This window comes from Drosophila montana, unplaced genomic scaffold (genome assembly GCF_035044405.1).
Source record: "Drosophila montana isolate Dmon_TW-CO22-7 unplaced genomic scaffold, ASM3504440v1 contig_1624_1, whole genome shotgun sequence".
Classification (NCBI taxonomy): Eukaryota; Metazoa; Arthropoda; class Insecta; order Diptera; family Drosophilidae; genus Drosophila; species Drosophila montana.
Genome location: NW_026996559.1, coordinates 2,750,535 through 2,770,151, shown reverse-complemented (window position 1 = coordinate 2,770,151; position 19,617 = coordinate 2,750,535). Strand labels below are relative to the sequence as shown.

At 43.1% G+C, this 19,617-nt stretch overlaps 2 protein-coding genes across 4 annotated transcripts; one reads left to right on the top strand and one right to left on the bottom strand.

Moving 5' to 3' along the window:
- Window positions 1-10,533: 10,533 nt before the first annotated feature.
- Window positions 10,534-13,798, bottom strand: LOC135440104 (NEDD8 ultimate buster 1). 2 transcript variants are annotated; one of them, XM_064699115.1, is made up of 5 exons: window positions 13,615-13,798; window positions 13,311-13,496; window positions 12,793-13,251; window positions 11,187-11,978; window positions 10,534-11,120 (listed from the first exon to the last, which is right to left on the bottom strand). In XM_064699115.1, exons 2-5 carry the CDS (start codon window positions 13,428-13,430, stop codon window positions 10,659-10,661), a joined length of 1,833 nt encoding a protein of 610 aa, XP_064555185.1. In that variant the 5' UTR covers window positions 13,431-13,496; window positions 13,615-13,798; the 3' UTR covers window positions 10,534-10,658. The 2 variants fall into 2 exon arrangements, with proteins under 2 accessions (XP_064555185.1, XP_064555188.1); XM_064699118.1 differs by having other exon boundaries at window positions 13,311-13,493.
- A 41-nt stretch (window positions 13,799-13,839) lies between these two features.
- unc (uncoordinated) lies at window positions 13,840-18,828 on the top strand. 2 transcript variants are annotated; one of them, XM_064699102.1, is made up of 4 exons: window positions 13,840-15,043; window positions 15,105-16,708; window positions 16,771-17,249; window positions 17,310-18,828. In XM_064699102.1, exons 1-4 carry the CDS (start codon window positions 14,392-14,394, stop codon window positions 18,415-18,417), a joined length of 3,843 nt encoding a protein of 1,280 aa, XP_064555172.1. In that variant the 5' UTR covers window positions 13,840-14,391; the 3' UTR covers window positions 18,418-18,828. The 2 variants fall into 2 exon arrangements, with proteins under 2 accessions (XP_064555172.1, XP_064555177.1); XM_064699107.1 differs by having other exon boundaries at window positions 14,864-15,043; window positions 15,110-16,708; window positions 17,310-18,827.
- Window positions 18,829-19,617: the final 789 nt, after the last annotated feature.

Below are 19,617 nucleotides of genomic sequence, written 5' to 3'. Positions count from 1 at the left end.
AATTATATGAATATATTTATTCAAAACACGCTAGCATAATACAATTTGAAAGCCAAGCCTTTTCACTTGTAAGCAAACGAAATACATTTGGAAACAACTGAAAGGAGAACTATAATGGATGCGAAACCAAATACAATCATTCAATAAACCATACGCTAAATGAATGAGAACCAATTAACAGATCTCAACTATGCTCTCAGCCTCTTAAACTATAGAAGAACAATGGCCGAAATTAATTTACTCTTGTCTAATTTCAGTGGGTGCACGCTTGTGTCATGGAAGAACAATGAATCTATGACACCATCCAAGAGACAAGTTAAAAGGCGCCATTACGTGACGATTAGCATTTAGCCAATGGCAATTATAATACCAATTATGCCCATAGAGCTAAATGATAAAGTATTCAGATGCTCTCTCTCTCTCTCTCTCTCTCTCTCTCTCTCTGTCTCTCTCTCTCTCTATCTCTTTCTCGCTCAAGTATCAAGTTTATTTATATCTTGCAAAATAAAAAACTTCACAGAACTCTTCCTTTTTTGGTAAGTGGATATGCCTTATTGTATGTAGAAGGCATGGGAAAGTCGATTTTAAGCAAATAATTCCAAATTTTGTGAAGAACTCTTTAAAAAAAAAACGTTTTTATAATAACATATTCCCGCTTTTAAATATTCGAAAAGTTCGAAATAGATAGACATATTTGATGGACATTTTTTTGGCTTTCCTAAAAGTATCCATCCGAGTATTTGAAAGCGCATTGTTTATAGCTTCCAAAAGGGGTTTACTTTAGAACTCGAATAGTATTAGAAATCCACACGAAAAGGGTTTTTTACTTTGCCACGAACTCTGTAAAGTACTGTAAAAGACAACTTCTTAATCAGGACGAATCGCAGAGATGTCTATCCTTCTATCTGTTTCTGTAAAAACTAGTCTCTCAGTTTCAAAGATATGTTTTTTAAAGTACACATTATAACTATATCACATGGCTGCTACTTTAAACTTCATTTTGCACAAGTTATTTTATTGTTATGTCTTCAATTATGAGATTTAGTTTTGTTTTTTTTTTTGCATACATATCTTAACCAAACTAAGTCTATAATAGCTTCACATTATTTCCAGTTTGACCAAAATCAGCATAGCATCGGACTTCTAAAAATATATCGGCTTAGCAAAGGAAAAAAATTCGATTTATTGTTGTTTCCGTATTTAATCTTGCCACAGATTTTCTCTGTAAATAAATTAAACTTGACAAAATCTCGAAAACCGTTCCCCAACGAACTTAAGATCCACTCCTCCGGCTGGTAAAGTTAGCAATCACTTTAACATGTCGCCAAATTAAACGCAGCTTATTCACATAGTGAATATTTGACATAAATGTTGCCAGTTAAAAATCAAGCTTAGACATTTCTTGACTCGTGCTGACATTAAATTAAGGATGAGAAAGCAAAGTACAATTTAACTGCACATTAACTTTAACTGAATGTCAACGAACTAGAACTTTGATGTGAAGCTGAGTTATTGGTCATGCAATTTATGAATGCAACACTAATAATATAATTGCTTAGGAGCTACAATTTCTGGAACGCACAAAAAAGTCAGAAGGCCTCACTGTGTGACATATCGCTGAGAGATGCTCAACAACGGCCGCCAAATGTGATAATTGCCCCAAATGGCTGACAACTGCACTAATTATGATAAGAACAGGCTGAACACCTTGAAGCTGACGGCTTTAACATACTATTGCAACATACCGCCCACATGCTTCGGGCTAGGAACAACAACTCATAGGCACACAAAAAGCCCAGCTACAGTTGTAAGTAGCAATAACTATGCGACTGCATGCTTTAAAACTTTGCAAACAAAAATGAAACCAACCAATATTTAAATAGAAAAAAAAAAACGGAAAAAGAAAAAACAGCAACAATATATAATTTGTCGGGGAGGCACTTTTAGCACAACTAATGGTATATAGATCTCTGTGTATTAAGCACTCGACCTTGGCCATGAGTCTTCAAGACCAGCTACTAAAAAAAAAATCACACATTTAAGTCGAGACAGAGGCGACAGAGACGAGAGGAAACATAGTCGTAGTTTGTGCGATAAATGAATATCAAAAATAAATAAAAGTTAATAAATAGAAAACTCGTTTGCTTCGTGTATTCATTGTCAATTTGCAAGCCGAACCCGCCAACCGCAACACCCGTCGTCCGCCCAGCTTTATTATTATAATGCGTTTTTATTTTGAATATTATCCCCACTTAAATTTACATGGCTGTTGCTCTCAATTTAAGCATACATAATACTCTGAACTCCCGGACAACGACTGTGGTCTGACTGATCTACGAATTAATTTTGATATTTCAACAGTCTGATTCTGGTTCTGGCACGTTTTTTGCGATCTTGCAGCCAACGAAGCCCTATCATCAGCATATCAGCATGATTCGGCAATAACCGTGGCCTCATCGATCCGAGACGCATTGTTGGCTATATATACCTATAATGGCTAAAATATTATAAATCTTTTGCGCTTAAGTATATCGTATATATATTTATTTATAAGCTGTTGGCTGAGTGCATAGGAAATGCTGCCGAGCTTTTAATTTTCAATTTTTAATCTACCCTGCGCTCATCGAAGCTGGGTATATTGGTTCTGCTCCAATGAACGTAACAGGCAGAACTCGGCATTTCTTCTCATGAGGTGTATACATTCTTGATCAAGACAATCTGAGTCCATTTAGCAAAGTCCGTTTGTTTTTCCGTCAAAAGCCAAAGTCTTGACATATAAAATCTCGAACCTTACGTAGAGAGTATCATTTTTTCCATGTCTTCTCCCATTTTCATAATATTGAAGAAATCGATTTGCGGACATGTTTTTTCTATCATAACTTCATCAAACTTGAAATGTGGGATCTCGTATAGTTGCTAAGGACTTAAATTATTTTAGTTTATGTATATATCTTTCCCATTCCTTTCAAAAGGGAAAAAATAGCCCGTTAGTTAGATAGATCGGATTATATGCACCGAAGTTATTTAAGCACGCGTTTCCCATAGTGTATGGCAAAAAGAAGAAGCAGAATCGCTGCGTGTGGATATAATTGTTTTTATATATTTTAACCGGCAGCTGGACGCTGAGTTCTGGGTATTTCATAGTCGAGTACGCCCGAATAACGCAGTCTTGCTTGTATTTTACTCTTTTTTGCTTTTAACCTGCTCAGCAACTTGCAAGGTCAACGTGCAACAGTCTCAATGCAATTAAGCCCGGCTACCTCCATATGTAAACGAGTATCTGTCGGATACCAAGGGGGCTACTGCATGCTATAAGTTGCGTCAAGGGCCAACTAACAGGGGAATCTGCAGAGAGTAGTTAAAGTATGCCAAAGATAAGAAAGTTAATAAACAACATTCCCACACCGAAGCTATGATACCCTCGCGGAGCTATTGAATTTTGAAAATAAATGGCCCAAAGATTCCGCAAGAATAAAATAACGTATGTATTACATATAATAAAGAAACAGAGGACCCAAGAATGAAAATAAGCTGACATTGGTAAGCGATAGAACTTAAAGGAAAAATATGAGAGATACTCGCGAATATCCAAAAACAAATAATATCCAAGAACAAAACATCGATGCTGCAGTACTTAAATGGGTGTCTTTACTGCAGAACATATTATTATTATTACTTTTACTAATAATAAGTATATTACAATTAATTATTAGGTTATATGCCCAGGCACTCGCCTGGGACTCGAACCCGAATTTTCGTTGTTAAGTTGCTTAGTGGAACGGCTTAATTAGACAGCTAATCTTCCGATGCTGCAGAATTATATTCATTAAGCTTAACAAATAACTTAACAATTTCTCTGAAATCTGAAATAATGCTGATATGACTCAAATTTAGCAACTTGGTTTCTTCAAAGTAGACAAGCTTAAAACCGCTTAAGGTCTGGTTTTTGAAATAGCTCAAAACAAGTCAAGTAACCGGCAAAATATGTATGTATATACATACATATATCGGCAGAAAATTTTCAAATATTATGATGAAATTACAGTCCCAGCTTAAACCGGTTAAAGATAGTTATAGACAAGAATAAAGAGCACTTCCAGATTGTGTAAATATTCGGGAAATTTACATTTAAAATATTATACTGGGGTTGCTTATTCGGTCAACTGCTTGAATGATTGAGATACGTTTAAAGAAGATTTAGGTACCGTATCCAATATTATTATGTATTGCGTTTTTTTATGGAAATCAAGAGTTTAAGGCCTCGACTAGTCACCTTTAAAGTAGAATGATTCAAAACACTAGCACTTACGGAATTCGAAACAAATATATACACAGATTTTATTACGGATATTGAGTAAGACATATAAATATTGTATGTATAGTACATATGTGATATTCATATAAATATTTATGCATGCAGTCGAATATCAATCATAAAAATATTTATAAAATGGCTTGTTTCTTTGGCTCATAAATTTGTAGTGTAAACTAATGCAATATAAATAAATAAACATATCATAGAAATCGTAATATAGCAGGTGCGTATACTTAGATCATTTGAAATCAATAAGAAAATAGAAATAGAAAAAAAAAATGTTCTCTGACTAAGGGTAATTGTTACTGTTAAGATTTGGATATCAAGTTCTTGGAATATTGAATAGCTTCCAATAGGTGCAACTAAACTGATTGGTTAGTGGACCAAGTCCTATTATATTTAACGTTCATATGTTGTCGTTAAGTAAAGCAATTCTTTTGTTGGCAACTCTGAGCGCGGCCCTTCACGGATGAAACAATAAGCCAACTACACAATTGCCGAACAATAACAGCAACAGAAACAGTAACAACAACAACAACAACAACAGCCGTCACCAGTGCAACGTGTCAAAAAAGAAACAATAACAACAATAGCAATAGCAACAACAACAACAGCAACAACAGCAAAAGAAAGGAAAAAGTAAGCTGAAAGCGATAGCGATTAAAAACAGCTGTTGACTTGAGGGCGCATGGACGGACGGACGAGGGCCCTGAAGCTTTTAATCGAAGCTTCGTTTACGTCTGTGCTCTCCTCTACATCTTCATTCACCTCTTCTCCTTCCTCCACTACTTCGTTTAGTTATTGCTTATTTTTTGTGTTAGTTAGGAAGTTAAACTGGTATTAGATGCAATTGAATTGACTTACTAACCCCCGCTGCACTTGCTCCAAAATGATTTCTCGTCTCTTCGCTGTGCACACGCAATGCACGCACACTCACACTCACACACACACAAGCAATAAAACAAAAACAAAAAATAAAAACTAAGACACGACTTGGGCTTGTTTTTCGCTTGACTCTTTTTTTTTCTTTTTGGTTTGTTTGTTTTTTTTTTTTAATGGTATTTCGGGTATTGGTTTTCGCTTTTGGGCGTGAGAGAGCGACGCCAAGTTTTACTTTCAATACGTTGCGTTTTGTTGTGATGTACGTTATTGTTGTTGTTGTTGCTTCACTTACACACACACACACGCACGCACAGTGGGCTTTTTAGCTGTTAGTTGTTGCTAATTTCTTGTTCTTTGTGCACTTTGCTGCGGTGCATCATTTGCATCTAATCACTGACTGCTTACTGTTCGTCTTCTGCTTCTTCTACTTCTACTACTACTTCTTCTTCTTCGGCCTGTTGCGCTTGCGTCGTGTAACTTGCCGTTGAAAAGCTGTGCTATGGTTGTGGAAAGACGTCCGTTGACAACGCTTGCCGCAATTGAACTGAGCTTCACAAAGCGCGCTTACGGAAAATTATTTAATTCCGCAGCTGCGGCGCCGCAACGATTCAACGTTCCAACGATTCAAGCGACGATCGGCTAGGCTAGAGCGGCCGCTTCTCACCTGGTCGATCGGCGCTACAAACGCAATGTTTTGGAGTCGTATAACCGCCCGGCAACCCCTTTTACGAACATCCCCACGCCCCGCGCCCCTTCCCTGCTGGCGCTTACCTTTTCCATGATCTGTTCTAACTGTAAACAGATGGCGTGCAGCTGCTTTACAGGGCCAGAACTTTGGGCCAAAACAATCAACAACAAAAAGAACGCAGAACGCAGGAAATTGAGATGTCGCATAGCATGGCTTTAATTGCTGCACCATTTCCTATAAGTTAATTCCATATATTAAAGCCGTTTCACTGCCGCTTTAATGCATGACATTACAGTTCTTCGCCCAGATTCAATGCAAACACATACACAACTATACCCACATACACAAGTCTACCTTAGTATGAGTATATATCTCCCGAAAAACTGAAAGTCATCGCTACTGGGGAGCGCAAGTCAGGCGTGTAGGCTCCATATCCGCACTTTGTACCGTCAATTGTGGCTACAACGTTAATGAGTTGGAACTTGATTTGCCTATAGCGATCTTTATCAATTTGGCATTGGCTCTAACTGAATGATTTTTGAATATTACCTCGCCAATCCAAATTCATTTAATTAGCCACCCACTGGAATCTGGAATCCAGAAAGGACTCAGAACAACCCAAAAGTTCAAGCCATGACACATCCTAGAATTACTTGCTAATTCCAAGTGGTTCACTAAGCGAAATTAACAAAAGTTCTTTATCGTCGAGCTAACATTGATTTTAAAACAGCTGCAAGACAGGAAAAACAAATCTATTACTTTTTCAGGCCGATTAAAATGACCAATTTTGACTATAAGCAGTCCGGGTACCGTAATTTTTAATACAAAACAGTTGTAACGCCAATTGCATATCAATATCACTCAGTATCTACACTTTCTATATAGATAGGTATATATACATTGCAGTCACCATGAGCAATACCAGATGATATGGGTTCAAGTGTACTTCTTATACAGTTAATACTAGAACCCTCCAAACAAGCTTGTATATCTCAAATTTCCATAGAAAGAATGGAAAGCTAATGATATAATATTCCGAAATGTTGAACAATATTAGCACAAATTGAACATCTTCAAAGATAGAATAGATGGACAAGAAGATTATTACAAAAAGTTTGTTCAAGACTCAGAACATAACTCATTTCCAAAAACAAAAAAGGAACTTTGAACTACCATAACTGGACAAATGTATATTCTCGAAGTTCGAATTTTCGATCATCCACTCATTTCAGCAAACACCAACCCAAAGTTTGTCAACCATCCCGATAACATGCCCATTCAACTGTAAACTTATGGGTAACAACCAAAATTGATGAAATTACACATGCATACATATATAACATAATTTCCAAACTAATTGTAGGCTAAAGTTTATAAGAATTAAGTTTGCGTACCCAACAACTAATAAATAAAACGATTCAAAACGAAAATTGAAAACAATTTTAGGTGGACTCGGGCCAGTAAAGCGCCTTTGGACCCAAAATCAAAAGCAGAAACATTCTGGCCAAAACAACAAGATATCCGTTTGTATAAAATGGCCAAAAGTTTCGCTTCGCTGCGTATCAGTTGCGCATAATTGCCAAAGTCATTAAAAATTTTAAATACTAAGTGGTGGAAAAAAAGTGGAATTAAAGCCAAAACAAACCACAAGAAAGACCAACGACAACAGTAAACAAATTAAGGCAGCTCGACAAGAAGATACCTTCTACCCAAATGTATCACAAATATGCCATACATTAATGCATTCTGCAACTTAAATTCCCCTAAAATTCATCCAACTATTTTTAACCTTCATAACATAGAAGTACACAAACATATGTGTATCTGTAGAAATCTAAGTCTTTTTGCTATCCGACTCAAATCGGTTTTGTGGGATATATATGCAAGCAAACGGAGTGACAGAAAACGATATATTGACTTGCCTTTTTAACTTTATTTGAAATAAAAATAATTAATGTACAACTATGACTACAGGGTATAAATATGTCTAGTTATGTAATTGTTAAATTAAACAACAACGAAAATCGCAGTAAACGATGCCAATCGGCAATTTAAGTTGTGCGAAAGACAAAACTTAGAACATTAATGCAACTATTAAAGTCTAGAATAAGAATTCCATAGTTAAACTAAGAGCCAGGTTATTGTTTTTGCGGGTTGAAGGTTTATTGCAGTAAAGAAGGCGGCAGACAACGTTAAAATAATGTTATTTGTATACCCTGTACTCGAAACAAATAGGTAAATCGCATAAAGAACAAGTAGATCGCACTTGTCGGGAATGCCCAGCTAGGATATATCCTGCACCCAGGGTTGAGAGCACGTCACCGACAATCAAGCACAACTACACACCTTCCACACATACACACAAGCACTCGGCAAGCTTCGTACTGCAGCTGATGTGTTTCTTCTTCCCCCAGTCCCATACTATAGAAAATACATTCTGGAAAAGACTTTTAGCTTTGTTTTGTGGGATCGGTGGAAGGTATCCAAAAAGTGAAAATTCAAAAGCTATATATTGAATATGTGTGTACTAAACGAAAGCCTATAAATTTTGTGTCTCCAGCTCTTATAGGCTAAAAGGTGGAAATACTTAATTATAAAATCTATACCTATTCAATTCATAGATAAGGGATGGATATCCACGGGCAATATAGCGGGCAATCTTTAGGTCTAACCCTTATGGCTCTCATGGTTCTTGAAATCAATGATCTTATACAGACGGACATGTCTAGATAGATTCAACTATTGATGTTAAGCATGAATATATATCATTTATGTAGTCCTTCTGTCTTATATGCATTCGCCCAACGCCATAATACCCATTAAATTACCCTTTTGCAATGGGTATTGGGCATAAGAAGACCATATTCGTCCCAATAGAGTATTGAATGGGAACTTGTGATTTTTTGTGAGTTTTAGTTTTTATTTTTTTGTACTTATCATTTTCAGAGACTTCTTTCTTAAAAGATACAGCGATTTTTTGATTCAAATTATTTATTTTCCAAATTGTATAAATTTGTATAAGCCACGTGTGAATCTTTTTATACATGTACATATATACAAATATCAAGTAAGAGGCTCTAGTCGGGAGTTCCCGACTAGGGGGTATCCTGTATCCTCTTTTACCATCACAAGATGCAGCTCGCGCTACGAGCGCGTTTGCTTAAGCAGTAATAAAAATAAATTAAAAAAAAAAAAAGTTCCTTCAATAAGATTTGAACCCGTTACATACCGCACTAATTACCACCGCATCAACTTAAAAGCCATACCTCCGATTGACTTTTGCCGAGAAAAAAGCGAATTTGAATAGCAACACATACACACAGCTCAGAATACAATACAATCGCAGTTGCAATGCTGTTGATATAATTAAATAAAAACGCGCATGAATGTGTGTGTGTACATGTATACAGAAATTCTTGCACTTTGCGCTAACTGCTGCACACGTGGGCAGCCAAAACACGTTTTCTTTAATGACTTCTGTTTCTTAGCCGTCTTGATGACATTTTAAACAGTAGATCTTATTATGCTATTCGTAATATTCGTATATTCTCAAAAAAAAAACAATTGCATTAAAATTGTGGCTTAAATTGGGGGGCAACAAACTTGCGGACTCTAGCTCTTATGGGTTCTGAGATCCTTGCGTTCATGCCTGTTACATACATTTGCACAAATACATTATACCCTTTAACCCATTTTAAATAGGGTTCCGGGTATTAAAACAAAAAAAAAAACATTTTTTACATTAGTTATTCATAATTCAAGATAAATGGAGGCCATTTTAGAAATGAGTACTTTGTCAAGCCCCTCTTTGATAGAACATTTTTACATATACATATAATCACTGTTTCATTAAAACGATTTAATTACAGCATTCGAAATTGTTAATAACTGTTGAATGCCAATAAAAATAGTTATTTAGAAACAAAAACAAAAATATTCAAAAATCAACAGCAACATACAGAATCCCTTGACAACAATGAGATTTCAGGGCTGCGCTTCGTTGGCCGTTAACTTATGCCGCCTCATCTGCTTCGATAATTGTCCGTAGTTGATGTCATTTAGTGAGTAAAAACAACAACAACGAAACAGGAAGAGCTTTATGGAAATTGGCATGTCAGCCGCAATTTATCCAGTGTTTATGGTTATTATTTGGAATTCCTGATACCAAATGCTCGCGGATGAGATCGTTAAGACAGCATACAGCTTTTGTCAGCCAGCTTAGCCGAGTGCTGTGAAATGTTAGCCCGAATTTGAATGAATAATGAAGTCTTTACAAAATGTACCCCAACCTTTGGCCTGGCACAAGGTCAAACGGGCGCAGCAACAGCAGATTGACAATGATCTAGTCAGTTGGGTAAATAAAATGAATTAGCATGAGACGCTAATAACCTGTGTGACACACTATCACAGACTATTCGATTACATGGACATTATAATATATACATTATATATACAAACATATACATATATACAAATATGCGACTATTTGCCAAGACGCAATGCGCACTACGCTTACAGTTGACAGATCGCTAGAAGCTGGGTTACGGGTCTGGGATACTGGCATCGGGAATGCGGGGATTAGGAGCAACGGGAGGAATCCCACTTAAGTGCCATTATAAGTCACCGATTTGCAATACACAAGTCATGATTACAGTTATCCACATGTGATAAACCGGTTTTTATATAGCGTGCCGTAGCCGCCGTAACGAACGTAATTAAATTTAATGGCTTAAATGCTAAAAACAAACAGCTAACGCAGCTAGCGACTCCCGTTTACTGCTCGAGCAAGTTGCGGTACTCGGCTAGGAGCTGTTCCTCTTGCAGCAGCGGCAAATCCAAATAGTCCTGATCACTGTGCGTGAGATCGGCGTGCAAACGCTTGTACGCCTGATATGCCTCCATCTCGGCTTTGGCCTTTTGCAGCACGGCATCTATGAGGGAGCCGGTAGGTGATGTGGCCGCCTGTGACGTGGACGCTGCATCACTGCCAATGCCATCGGTGGCTAGCTGTGTAACACGCTCAACGGTCTGCAACAGCTCCTCCTCGCTCTGAATAGCCTTGAGCAGAAAATCCGTTGCCTGCTCCAAATTGTTTTGTGCGCTCTCGAGGGCTGCGCGTGCAGCCGGCTCTGTAAAGCCCAGCTGCAACAGGGCAGCCAGCTGTACGGCGTCAGCGCTTTGCGACTCAAGTAAAGTTGCACGCAGCTCAGCGGAGTTGGTTTGCAGCAGTTCCACCTAAAAGCATTCACAGATATTCACATATAAAGTCAATCCCTTGCACAGAGGGACTTGCTAACTCACTGCGCGTGGCACATCGTTTTGGGTGCGGCGCAGCGCCGCCGCCGCCAGGCGACGATCGAACCCCATTTCGGTAAGGGTGCAAACGCTACGCGGATTAACCCAGTCGCTGTCCTTGGTCGCCTGCTTGGCATAGCGGCGGTGCATGGCGCGCTCTCCCTTTGACTGTTTGCGGGCATCGGATAGCTGTTGTTTCCGTTGCTGTATGTACTGAACCGCACGTTCTACGTTACCCGAACTGGAGCGCAGGGCGAGGCGCGCCTCGCTGACCTCGAAGCCCATTTCGACCAGCAGCAGCAGCTGCTCATCGTTGACTTTCAGCTCGCCGAGCACCGCGGCAGCCGCCTCGAAGCGCTCATAGGCGGCATCCCGCTGATTTTGATGGTACAGCACGACGCCTTGGAGCAGCTGCAAACGCATAATAAGCGCACGCTCCGGACAGCCGCGACCCTTAAGCGCGTAAAGACGCGAATAGTTCTCGCCATAGCTGCGCTGAAAGCTGCGCTCGCAGATGCTCAGACGGCGGTCTGCATCCGGCAGTTGGGAGACATTCTTCAGGCACAGATAGCACCACACAATATCCAAATTGAGCAGCGCATAGTTATCCACCGATTCCAGGAACTTGGAATCGCAAGCGTTAAACTGTTCATCCGCTTCGAGCAGCAGCAGCAGCGCCTCCTCATAATCCTCACGGTGCATTGCCACGCGCGCCTTCTCGCAGTAGCCCATGCCCGTTAGCAGTGCGCGATTCTCGTTTGGCGGTAGAAACACCGGATTGCCATCCTGATCCTCCATCTATATGGGGAATAAGCTTATTATCAAATTCTAATCGATTTATGTATACCCTTCTTGAAGCTATGATAGGAGCCAACGCTAGATTAAAATGCTATGATCGAACATTACTGAACTAAACATTCCATGGTTCGCTTTCTATATTTGCCAGTTCTGTTAACCTTGTCAATATCAATACCTATCACTATGTATAATCTATCCTGAGAAATTCATGCAAGAACAATTTTGAAGACTGGATAGACATCCATGGGGAACAAATGAGCAAAAAATTCCATCGACCTCAAATGTTTTTTAAACTCTATGTAATTCAAAGATTGCGTTCAAAGTAAACAAATTTCGTTTAAATTTTTGGACGGTATAAAGATGCGAACAAAGTATCTTCTATTTGTACGCTCTTAGCTTGCGAGCTCTTACTACAGTCGTTTAATTTACCGATTGTCCTGACTGACTGACTGACTAAATGACTGAAATGATTAAACGTGGAGATTTACACTGTCCAGAATCGGGAAATGGTCAAACAGTGATGTCTTAAATTTGAAGCAAAAACTTGGGCCGGGCAAGGCCGCACAAAAATATTAGCTAGCATTCTTTAGGTCCAACTGCCGAGTGGATATAGTCATGTCCGTCTCCCTCAAATTGGTGTCAAAACCCGTAAACGTGTTTAATGGATCTTTGTAAAGTTCCGAGTTTTCGTGTATCGGATCAGTACACTATATCATATAGCAATCGAACGATCAGTCATGAAAGATTTATATAAATAATCGTTGGCACTTCAAATATACCTATTCGATCTTGCTATGATTTCTAGTATACCCACCTCCATTAGCTGGCTCTGGGATGCGACCACCGCATCGACATCCGCCTTGATCTTGCCGATTCGGTCATGCAGTGCCGCGTTCTGGTCGTCGCCCTGGCCTACTATCACAATGAGCTGCTGATTGTTTTTGAGCTGCTGTGCAGCCAGCGTTGAATTTGGAGAGATAATGCGTCCCGCTGAGATGCACTTTACGTGATTGGCATCGCTGAGCTGCAGCTTGGCCGCAATCGTTTGCTGCAGTTTGGAGCCCAGTTCGTTCAAGTCACACTTGATGTCTAGTATGCAGGTGGTGCCATTGCGATTATCGACCCGTCGCACCTTGAACGTGGCCAATCCCGTTTCACTGAACTCCCGACGAGCTGCGAGCTTCCGCAGCGCATTGTCCTGCAGCTCAGTGAGGACGCACTTGCAGCGTGATGCGTCGATACCCAGCTGGGCGCCGTAGTCATCAGCCAGACGCTGTTCAGTGGGCAAAGGAAATGCTTACAGTTTGCATGGTCTGACTAGTGTGCACTTACTTCAATTGAGGCCTCAATGCTGCCCACGCCTTCGGAATAGTAAGGCTCCTCCCACAGCTTGATGCTTTGGGCCTGCAAGCGCGCACGCACCTGATTAAAAATGTTGTCAATCTGCGACATGGGAGCTGTGCGTGACTGACTGCTGCTCCAAGTGCTACTGAAAATGATGACTGCGCGTTTTCACTGCTGATGAAATTGTTTTGGGTTAGTGTAAAAACTAAATAGATCACCACGTCACATAGGAATGCGCTGCACGCGGCATCATTTTAAAATGTGCCTTTGTGCGCATTATGCATATATTTACCTGCAAGTCGTCTTTGTGCCCTTTGTTGAACGCTTGCTGTCGAAATAAATGCGTGGTCTTTGTTTTGATTCTTTGCCGATAGCTGTGCAACACCGATAGCACGTGTAATCGATATATCGATTGGCAACGAAAGCAGCTTTTGTCTGTGTGATGGACGTTGCTGCTCAATTTGTGGCGTTTGTATTTCAAATGCTTTTATTTTACAATTCCTGTCAACTATATATGTATATGCAGAAGAAAAACAATATTGATGACAGGATATGTTTAACAATTTGTAAGCCGAATGTGTTAGTAAAATGTTTGATTGAATGTGCACAAAATGTTTGTGTATTTCGTTGAAGCATACATGTATGTACGTACGTATGTATTCTAACAAGTCTTGCAATGAGCAACTGGAAAACCGCTAGACTGATTATCGACTGCTCCTGCACCTGCCACGTTCCGGTTGACCGCCTGCAGTTGACCATTTCGCGTCCTGCGACGCAGGCAGCGCTGCCGCTGCTGTCAAAGGTTGCCACTTGACGGTGGTGGCTGCAGCTTGGTGCAGCGCCCAAAACTATTTACCAAGCGCTGGCTGTGCCGGCAACATCGCAGTATAAAACAACAACATTTACAAAGAGAGCGAGAACAAGAGCAACACAGAAACAAGTAAAACATATAAAATATGCACAAATAAATAAAAAATTATTGTGATTGAAGCTATAGCGAAAATCTAAAGCTGAAACTAAAACTTCTACCGATGCGCACAAAATTGCAAGTGTTCAAATTCGAAACGGAATGAAAACAAAGCAAAAGCCAACTGCTGCTGCTGCGACGAGCGCTGCCGGAAGCACTCGACTGACAACCGTTAGGCAGCGCAGCAAAGAAGAAGAGTTAATCAGACTGAGACAGCGCCAGCCACAGCCACAGCAATGCGAACGCGAGCGCAAGCACGAGGCGGCCAGAAAGGAGAGAGAAGCGCAGGCGCAGCAGAAGAGAGCTGCAGTACCAAGGAGACGAACGCCGTCTCCGGCGCCGGCGCCGCCAACAGCGCGTCCGTTGTCAAAGCCCATCAATGACAGAGCTAAGCCGCAGACGGCAATAGCTGGCAAACAGCCGGAGAAGATCCATGTAAAACCAGCTGCTGCCACTACTGCTGCTGGAAATGTTACCTTTTGCGCTGGCCCTGCTCCTGCTGCAGCTACAGGCGATGCCACCGCTGCCGGCAATGCCACAGCTGCCGCCACCACTCCTGGCTCCGGCTCCAGCTCCGGCACCACTGACGAGGAGACCGCGAAGCTTCGACTGCAGCTAGAGCATTTGGCGCAACTGTCGCAGCAAGACTTCGAGCGAGAATTTCGCCAGTGGATGGCGCAAGAGGGCATCGAGGGCAAGATGCATGCGCATCTGCGCATGGATCTCATCAACACCTTCAACAGCACCTCGCTGGGTAAGTGGCATTCGTTTTTCGGTAGAGCATCAGCGCATTAATACCCCCATTTTGCTGCCAGGCCAGCTGCTGAGCAAGGCGTCAGCGACCGCTGCACAGATGAGCCAGCAACAGAATTGCCTGCTCCTGTCGCCCATAGCGCTGGCGCTGCACACGCTCGTCGCGGAGTTTCTCTATGAGCAGAACTTCCATTACACGCTCTCCGTTTTCTGCAGCGAGATGCCGCATCGCCATACGCTGCCCGATTTCGAGGGTCGGGCCGAGTTCCGATTTAACCAGGAAGAGCTGCAGCAAGTGCTCACTGCGGTGCTGGGCGAGCACAGGGAAACGCCGGTTCAGTTCGGGCAGACGTTACTTCAGACTTATGGCAAACCGAAGCAGTCGCTGCTGCTGGCGCTGCTCAAAACTCTGGGGGATTCGCGTCGCACGGATTTGACACAGGTCAACGAAAGCACAATGACACATAGGGCATGGGAGAGCAGGACAGAGGCCACGCAAACAGAGCCGGCGGCATGTGTGCAAAGTTCTCCAGATGGTGACAACAGCCACCTGTACCAGACCGAGGAGCTGGTTGTGGCCGCCGACGGACGCACTGTGTTCATTGGACCACGCGTCTCGCAGTCGCTGAATGGCGTCGAGCAGCAGCTATCCCAGCTGATGCACTACATGGATGCACTCTGTAAATCCTGTGCGCCACCTGTCGAAATCATCCCCTTCAAAGCGTTTGAGCAGCTGCTGCAGCAGGAGATACTTGAGCGCGAGCGTCTGCTAGTTACTGGACAAACGCTGGGACCTGGACAGACGGCCATACAGCTACCAGAGCTGACGCAGCAGCATGAGACGCAGGTGGCGAGACAGGATGGCAACACAGTGCTGTCCCCGGTGGGGCCCATACAATTGCCGGCGGATTCGCCATCAGTGCCAAAGCTGCCGCACTTGCATGCGGAGCAGGTGGCCAGCCTGGCCATGGTGCAGCAGGCTCTGCAGAAATTCCAGCAGCAGACGCATCAGCCCCAGGATTGCATGTACATAACGCTGGACCGGCTGGAGGCGCTGGTGGGCGAGCTCGCCGGGTGTGTACAAACGCTGAGCAATGTGCTCAATCTGGCCATGGAGCAAGAGTACGCCGTGGGCAGGCACAAGGGCTTCAAGCTGGGCTATCGCGAGGGCTTCTCCCATGGCCACTATATGGGCGTGCAGGAAGGCATGCAGTGCCAGAAGCAACAGCAGCAACAGCAGCATCGGGACACCTCCAGCCAAACCCAAATACTGTCAGCACCATGCACAATGCAGACGGTCGCCACCCAAACGAGGCGATTGCGCCAGCGGCACATTACCACCAACACGGATCACATACAGCAATGTTTGAAAGATGCCGCCAGCCAGACGACTCCAGCTCCAGCTCCAGCTCCAGCTCCAGTCCCAGTTGCAGCTGCAGTACCCGCCCCGGCACCCGCTACTAAAGCATCACCGTCACGTAGCTATGAGCAATGGATCTTTGAGATGCTGCACAGCCATAGTGGTCACATCTTTCTGGAGCGTGTTGAACTGTCGCTGAACAAAGCACTGGAACAGCAAAAGCAGCGCCTGGATGAGCTCTTTGATGTGAAACTGCGTCATCACGCCGAACTGATGCGCCTGAGTCGCAGGCAGAGCTCCTGGCGCGTGAGTGTTGCCCACCAGCTCGATCCTAATTTCCCCTCATCCTTAATTAACATCCATTGCAGACGCTGTGCCGGCATGTGGAGCGTGACTCGCACTCCTCGGAAGCACGTGAGCTAGTGCACAAGATATTTCGGCTGCTGGAGCACTACGAGGCCCATCACCAGCTGCTGGCCGAGAAGATACAGCAAACGGAGTTGGCAGCCGAGCAGACAGCACGCATCCAGCCGGTGTGGACCGACGCGGAGACCAACAACGATGTCTGTCGTCTACCGTCCGCATTAAGTAAACCCAAATGTAAATCGCCACCAGTACCGCCTGCGTCAACAGCAAGGACAATATCCGCGTCGTTTCCACATAGTGTGCTGGGCTTAGCTGCGCCCTCAACTGGCGCAGCTCCGCCCGCTCCCGCTGCTGCTGTTGAGCCACCCAGACCGCAGCTAAACAGCGTTGCCACCAACACCAATGGCCAGAGTAAGCACACCATTGCGGATGCACGCCCACAAGTCGTGCCCAGCTTCAATGAAGCGCTGCTTAGCGCCAAGTAGGTACACCCCACCGAATGCTTCGCATGCAGCTTACTAATTGATCCATCAATCTGCAGAAACCGCATGCTACAGCTGGAGCAGGAGAGCGATCTGCTGGAGCAGAGCTTCCTGGGCTATCTGGAGCGTGCGCGCGCCCAAAAACAGAAGCTCAATATTCGCGCTAGCTGTGCCCGCGAGCGCCAGCAGATCCATCGCACATTGGACAGCTTTCGGGAGTGGCAGCGACGCATACGGCGCGAGGATGTGCAGCTGAACACGGTGATTCCGCCAGTGGCATCACCCGTTTACAGTGGCTCCGAGCTGGATCAGGATAGTTATCAGTTCACCAATGCCATTGCCGTGGCCAGGCGCAAACTCTTCTCGGAGCTACAGGCTACCTCACACCCAGTGCTGCCAGCAGCAGCAGCGGCGGCTCCGCAATTGGAACTGGAGCTGGAGCTGCCAGCGATGGCAAACAAAATGCTGGCCGACCAGGTGCAGCACGAGACACAACATCTGCTGAGCCGCGTGGAGGCGACGTTGGCGCGCGTTTCCCAGCCCGCCAGCCTGCAGCTGATGACCGCCGAATCGCAGCTCGGCGCTGAGCTGGAAGCTGATCTGCTAAGCAGCGGCACGCTCACCTCGCTGGCAGACATGGATAGGCTGAGCAGTGGTGGGGATGGCGGCGATGAGGCGATAACGCCGCCCGCCAGTCGCAAATTGCAGCGTTCCATGGCCAGAATGAATCAGCTTTTTGGCACCCATGCCGAAGCACAGGCCTCGACACGAGCAGATGCCTTGCCAAAGCCTAACATGAAGCCACCATCGCGTCCTTGGAGTGCACCCACAAGTATACTGAATTCGACCTGCCCACCCACTGCTCTGGCCCAGCGGCCGCACACAGCGCCAAGCAGCCGCACGGAGGTGGCTCCAGCTCATGCTGGGGGTCCGAACCTTCTGGGTCTGCTGGACGCGCTAAGCGATGTTGGCAACACAACGGCCAATTCAAGCAGCCTGGGCAGCAACCTGGGAAGCAATCTGGGCAGCAGCCTAGACAATCGTCCCACTGCCATGCGTGAGGTGTACGCGCAGCTGGTAAGCAATGCCTCATCCGCATCGCATGCATCCTCAAGTCCCTCGGCCCTGTCACATAGCCTGGAGTTCTGGAAACGCGTGAATCTGTGATGATACGGCGACGCGACGATTGCTTTGCTGGACGCGCTCGCAGATGTGTCGCTGCGATCCTGACTAGCAAAGCTATCGCCCCCAGTCCAGCCCCGTCAATACAATAAAGCTTGATACACTCGTGCATACATATACTATATAGTTTATATTCTTGATAAGTTAGTAACTCTTTTTAGCTCGGCTCCTCCAAAATTATGTCAGTATGTCCAAAGATCTTAATATACATATAAATACCTTATCATATTAAATATAGTAAGTCGAAGTAGTAGGCTTATAAACAATTAACTATAAACAGAAAAATTCAGTATCCTTCGGGTGGAGGAAATTCAATATAAAATAAGAGGTAGGCTAAGATAAATTAGGTTTGGTTATATTCTTGAATATAGAACTTTTTTTTATTCGTAACTGTCCAAATAAATAGTTGTTCTCACAAAAATAAACAAATCTTGGCTGAATTACGTTTTTTTTACCTCGTTCGTTTTTTTTTTTATGAGTATTATTTTGAAATTATTAAAAGTCATCATATGTTGTCAGTTAAAGTATAGTAGATCAAATTGTCGCTGGATTTCTTCACTTTTTGGACCGAATGGTTTGGCATTAAAGTTCGGTCCACGAGCCTAAATTTCGTTCAATTTAGAATGCTTATTTATCGCAATTAGTTGATTTTATATATTCAGAGAGTCTAAAAAACTGTCTAGAGTATTTAAAACAAGGCTGCAAGACCGGCTTTAACCGGGCCTGGTGGAATTCGAAAGTTTTATTGACCATGAACCAGGCCTTTTATAAGATTAGTTGCATAGAAAAGAGTCGAACGTTAATCTGAGGCAAACCAAAATTTTGCAAAATTAATTAATATTGTAGTTAATAAATTGTCAAAAATGAGGTGAACTAAGTTTCGAATCCAATCCCAGATTCACAGACGTAGAAGACCAGACTAAAGAAACCAGCTTTAGGGCGAGGCATTATTCCGAGCCATAAGCCGAATCCCCTAAAATGATTTCCTGACGATTGCAGCCTTGATTTAAATGTCATTCTAGTTGACTAGAGTATTGTCGGTGTTTTCCAACGAGCATACACTCAGAAAAACAGGCTAGCTTCTCCAAAAAATGTAAAAATTTTAATAAACATTTCTAAAAACCATTTGTAAACTTTCAAAAATGTAGAAGAAAATATCTAAGAAGCAAAAAGTTTTTTAAAAAA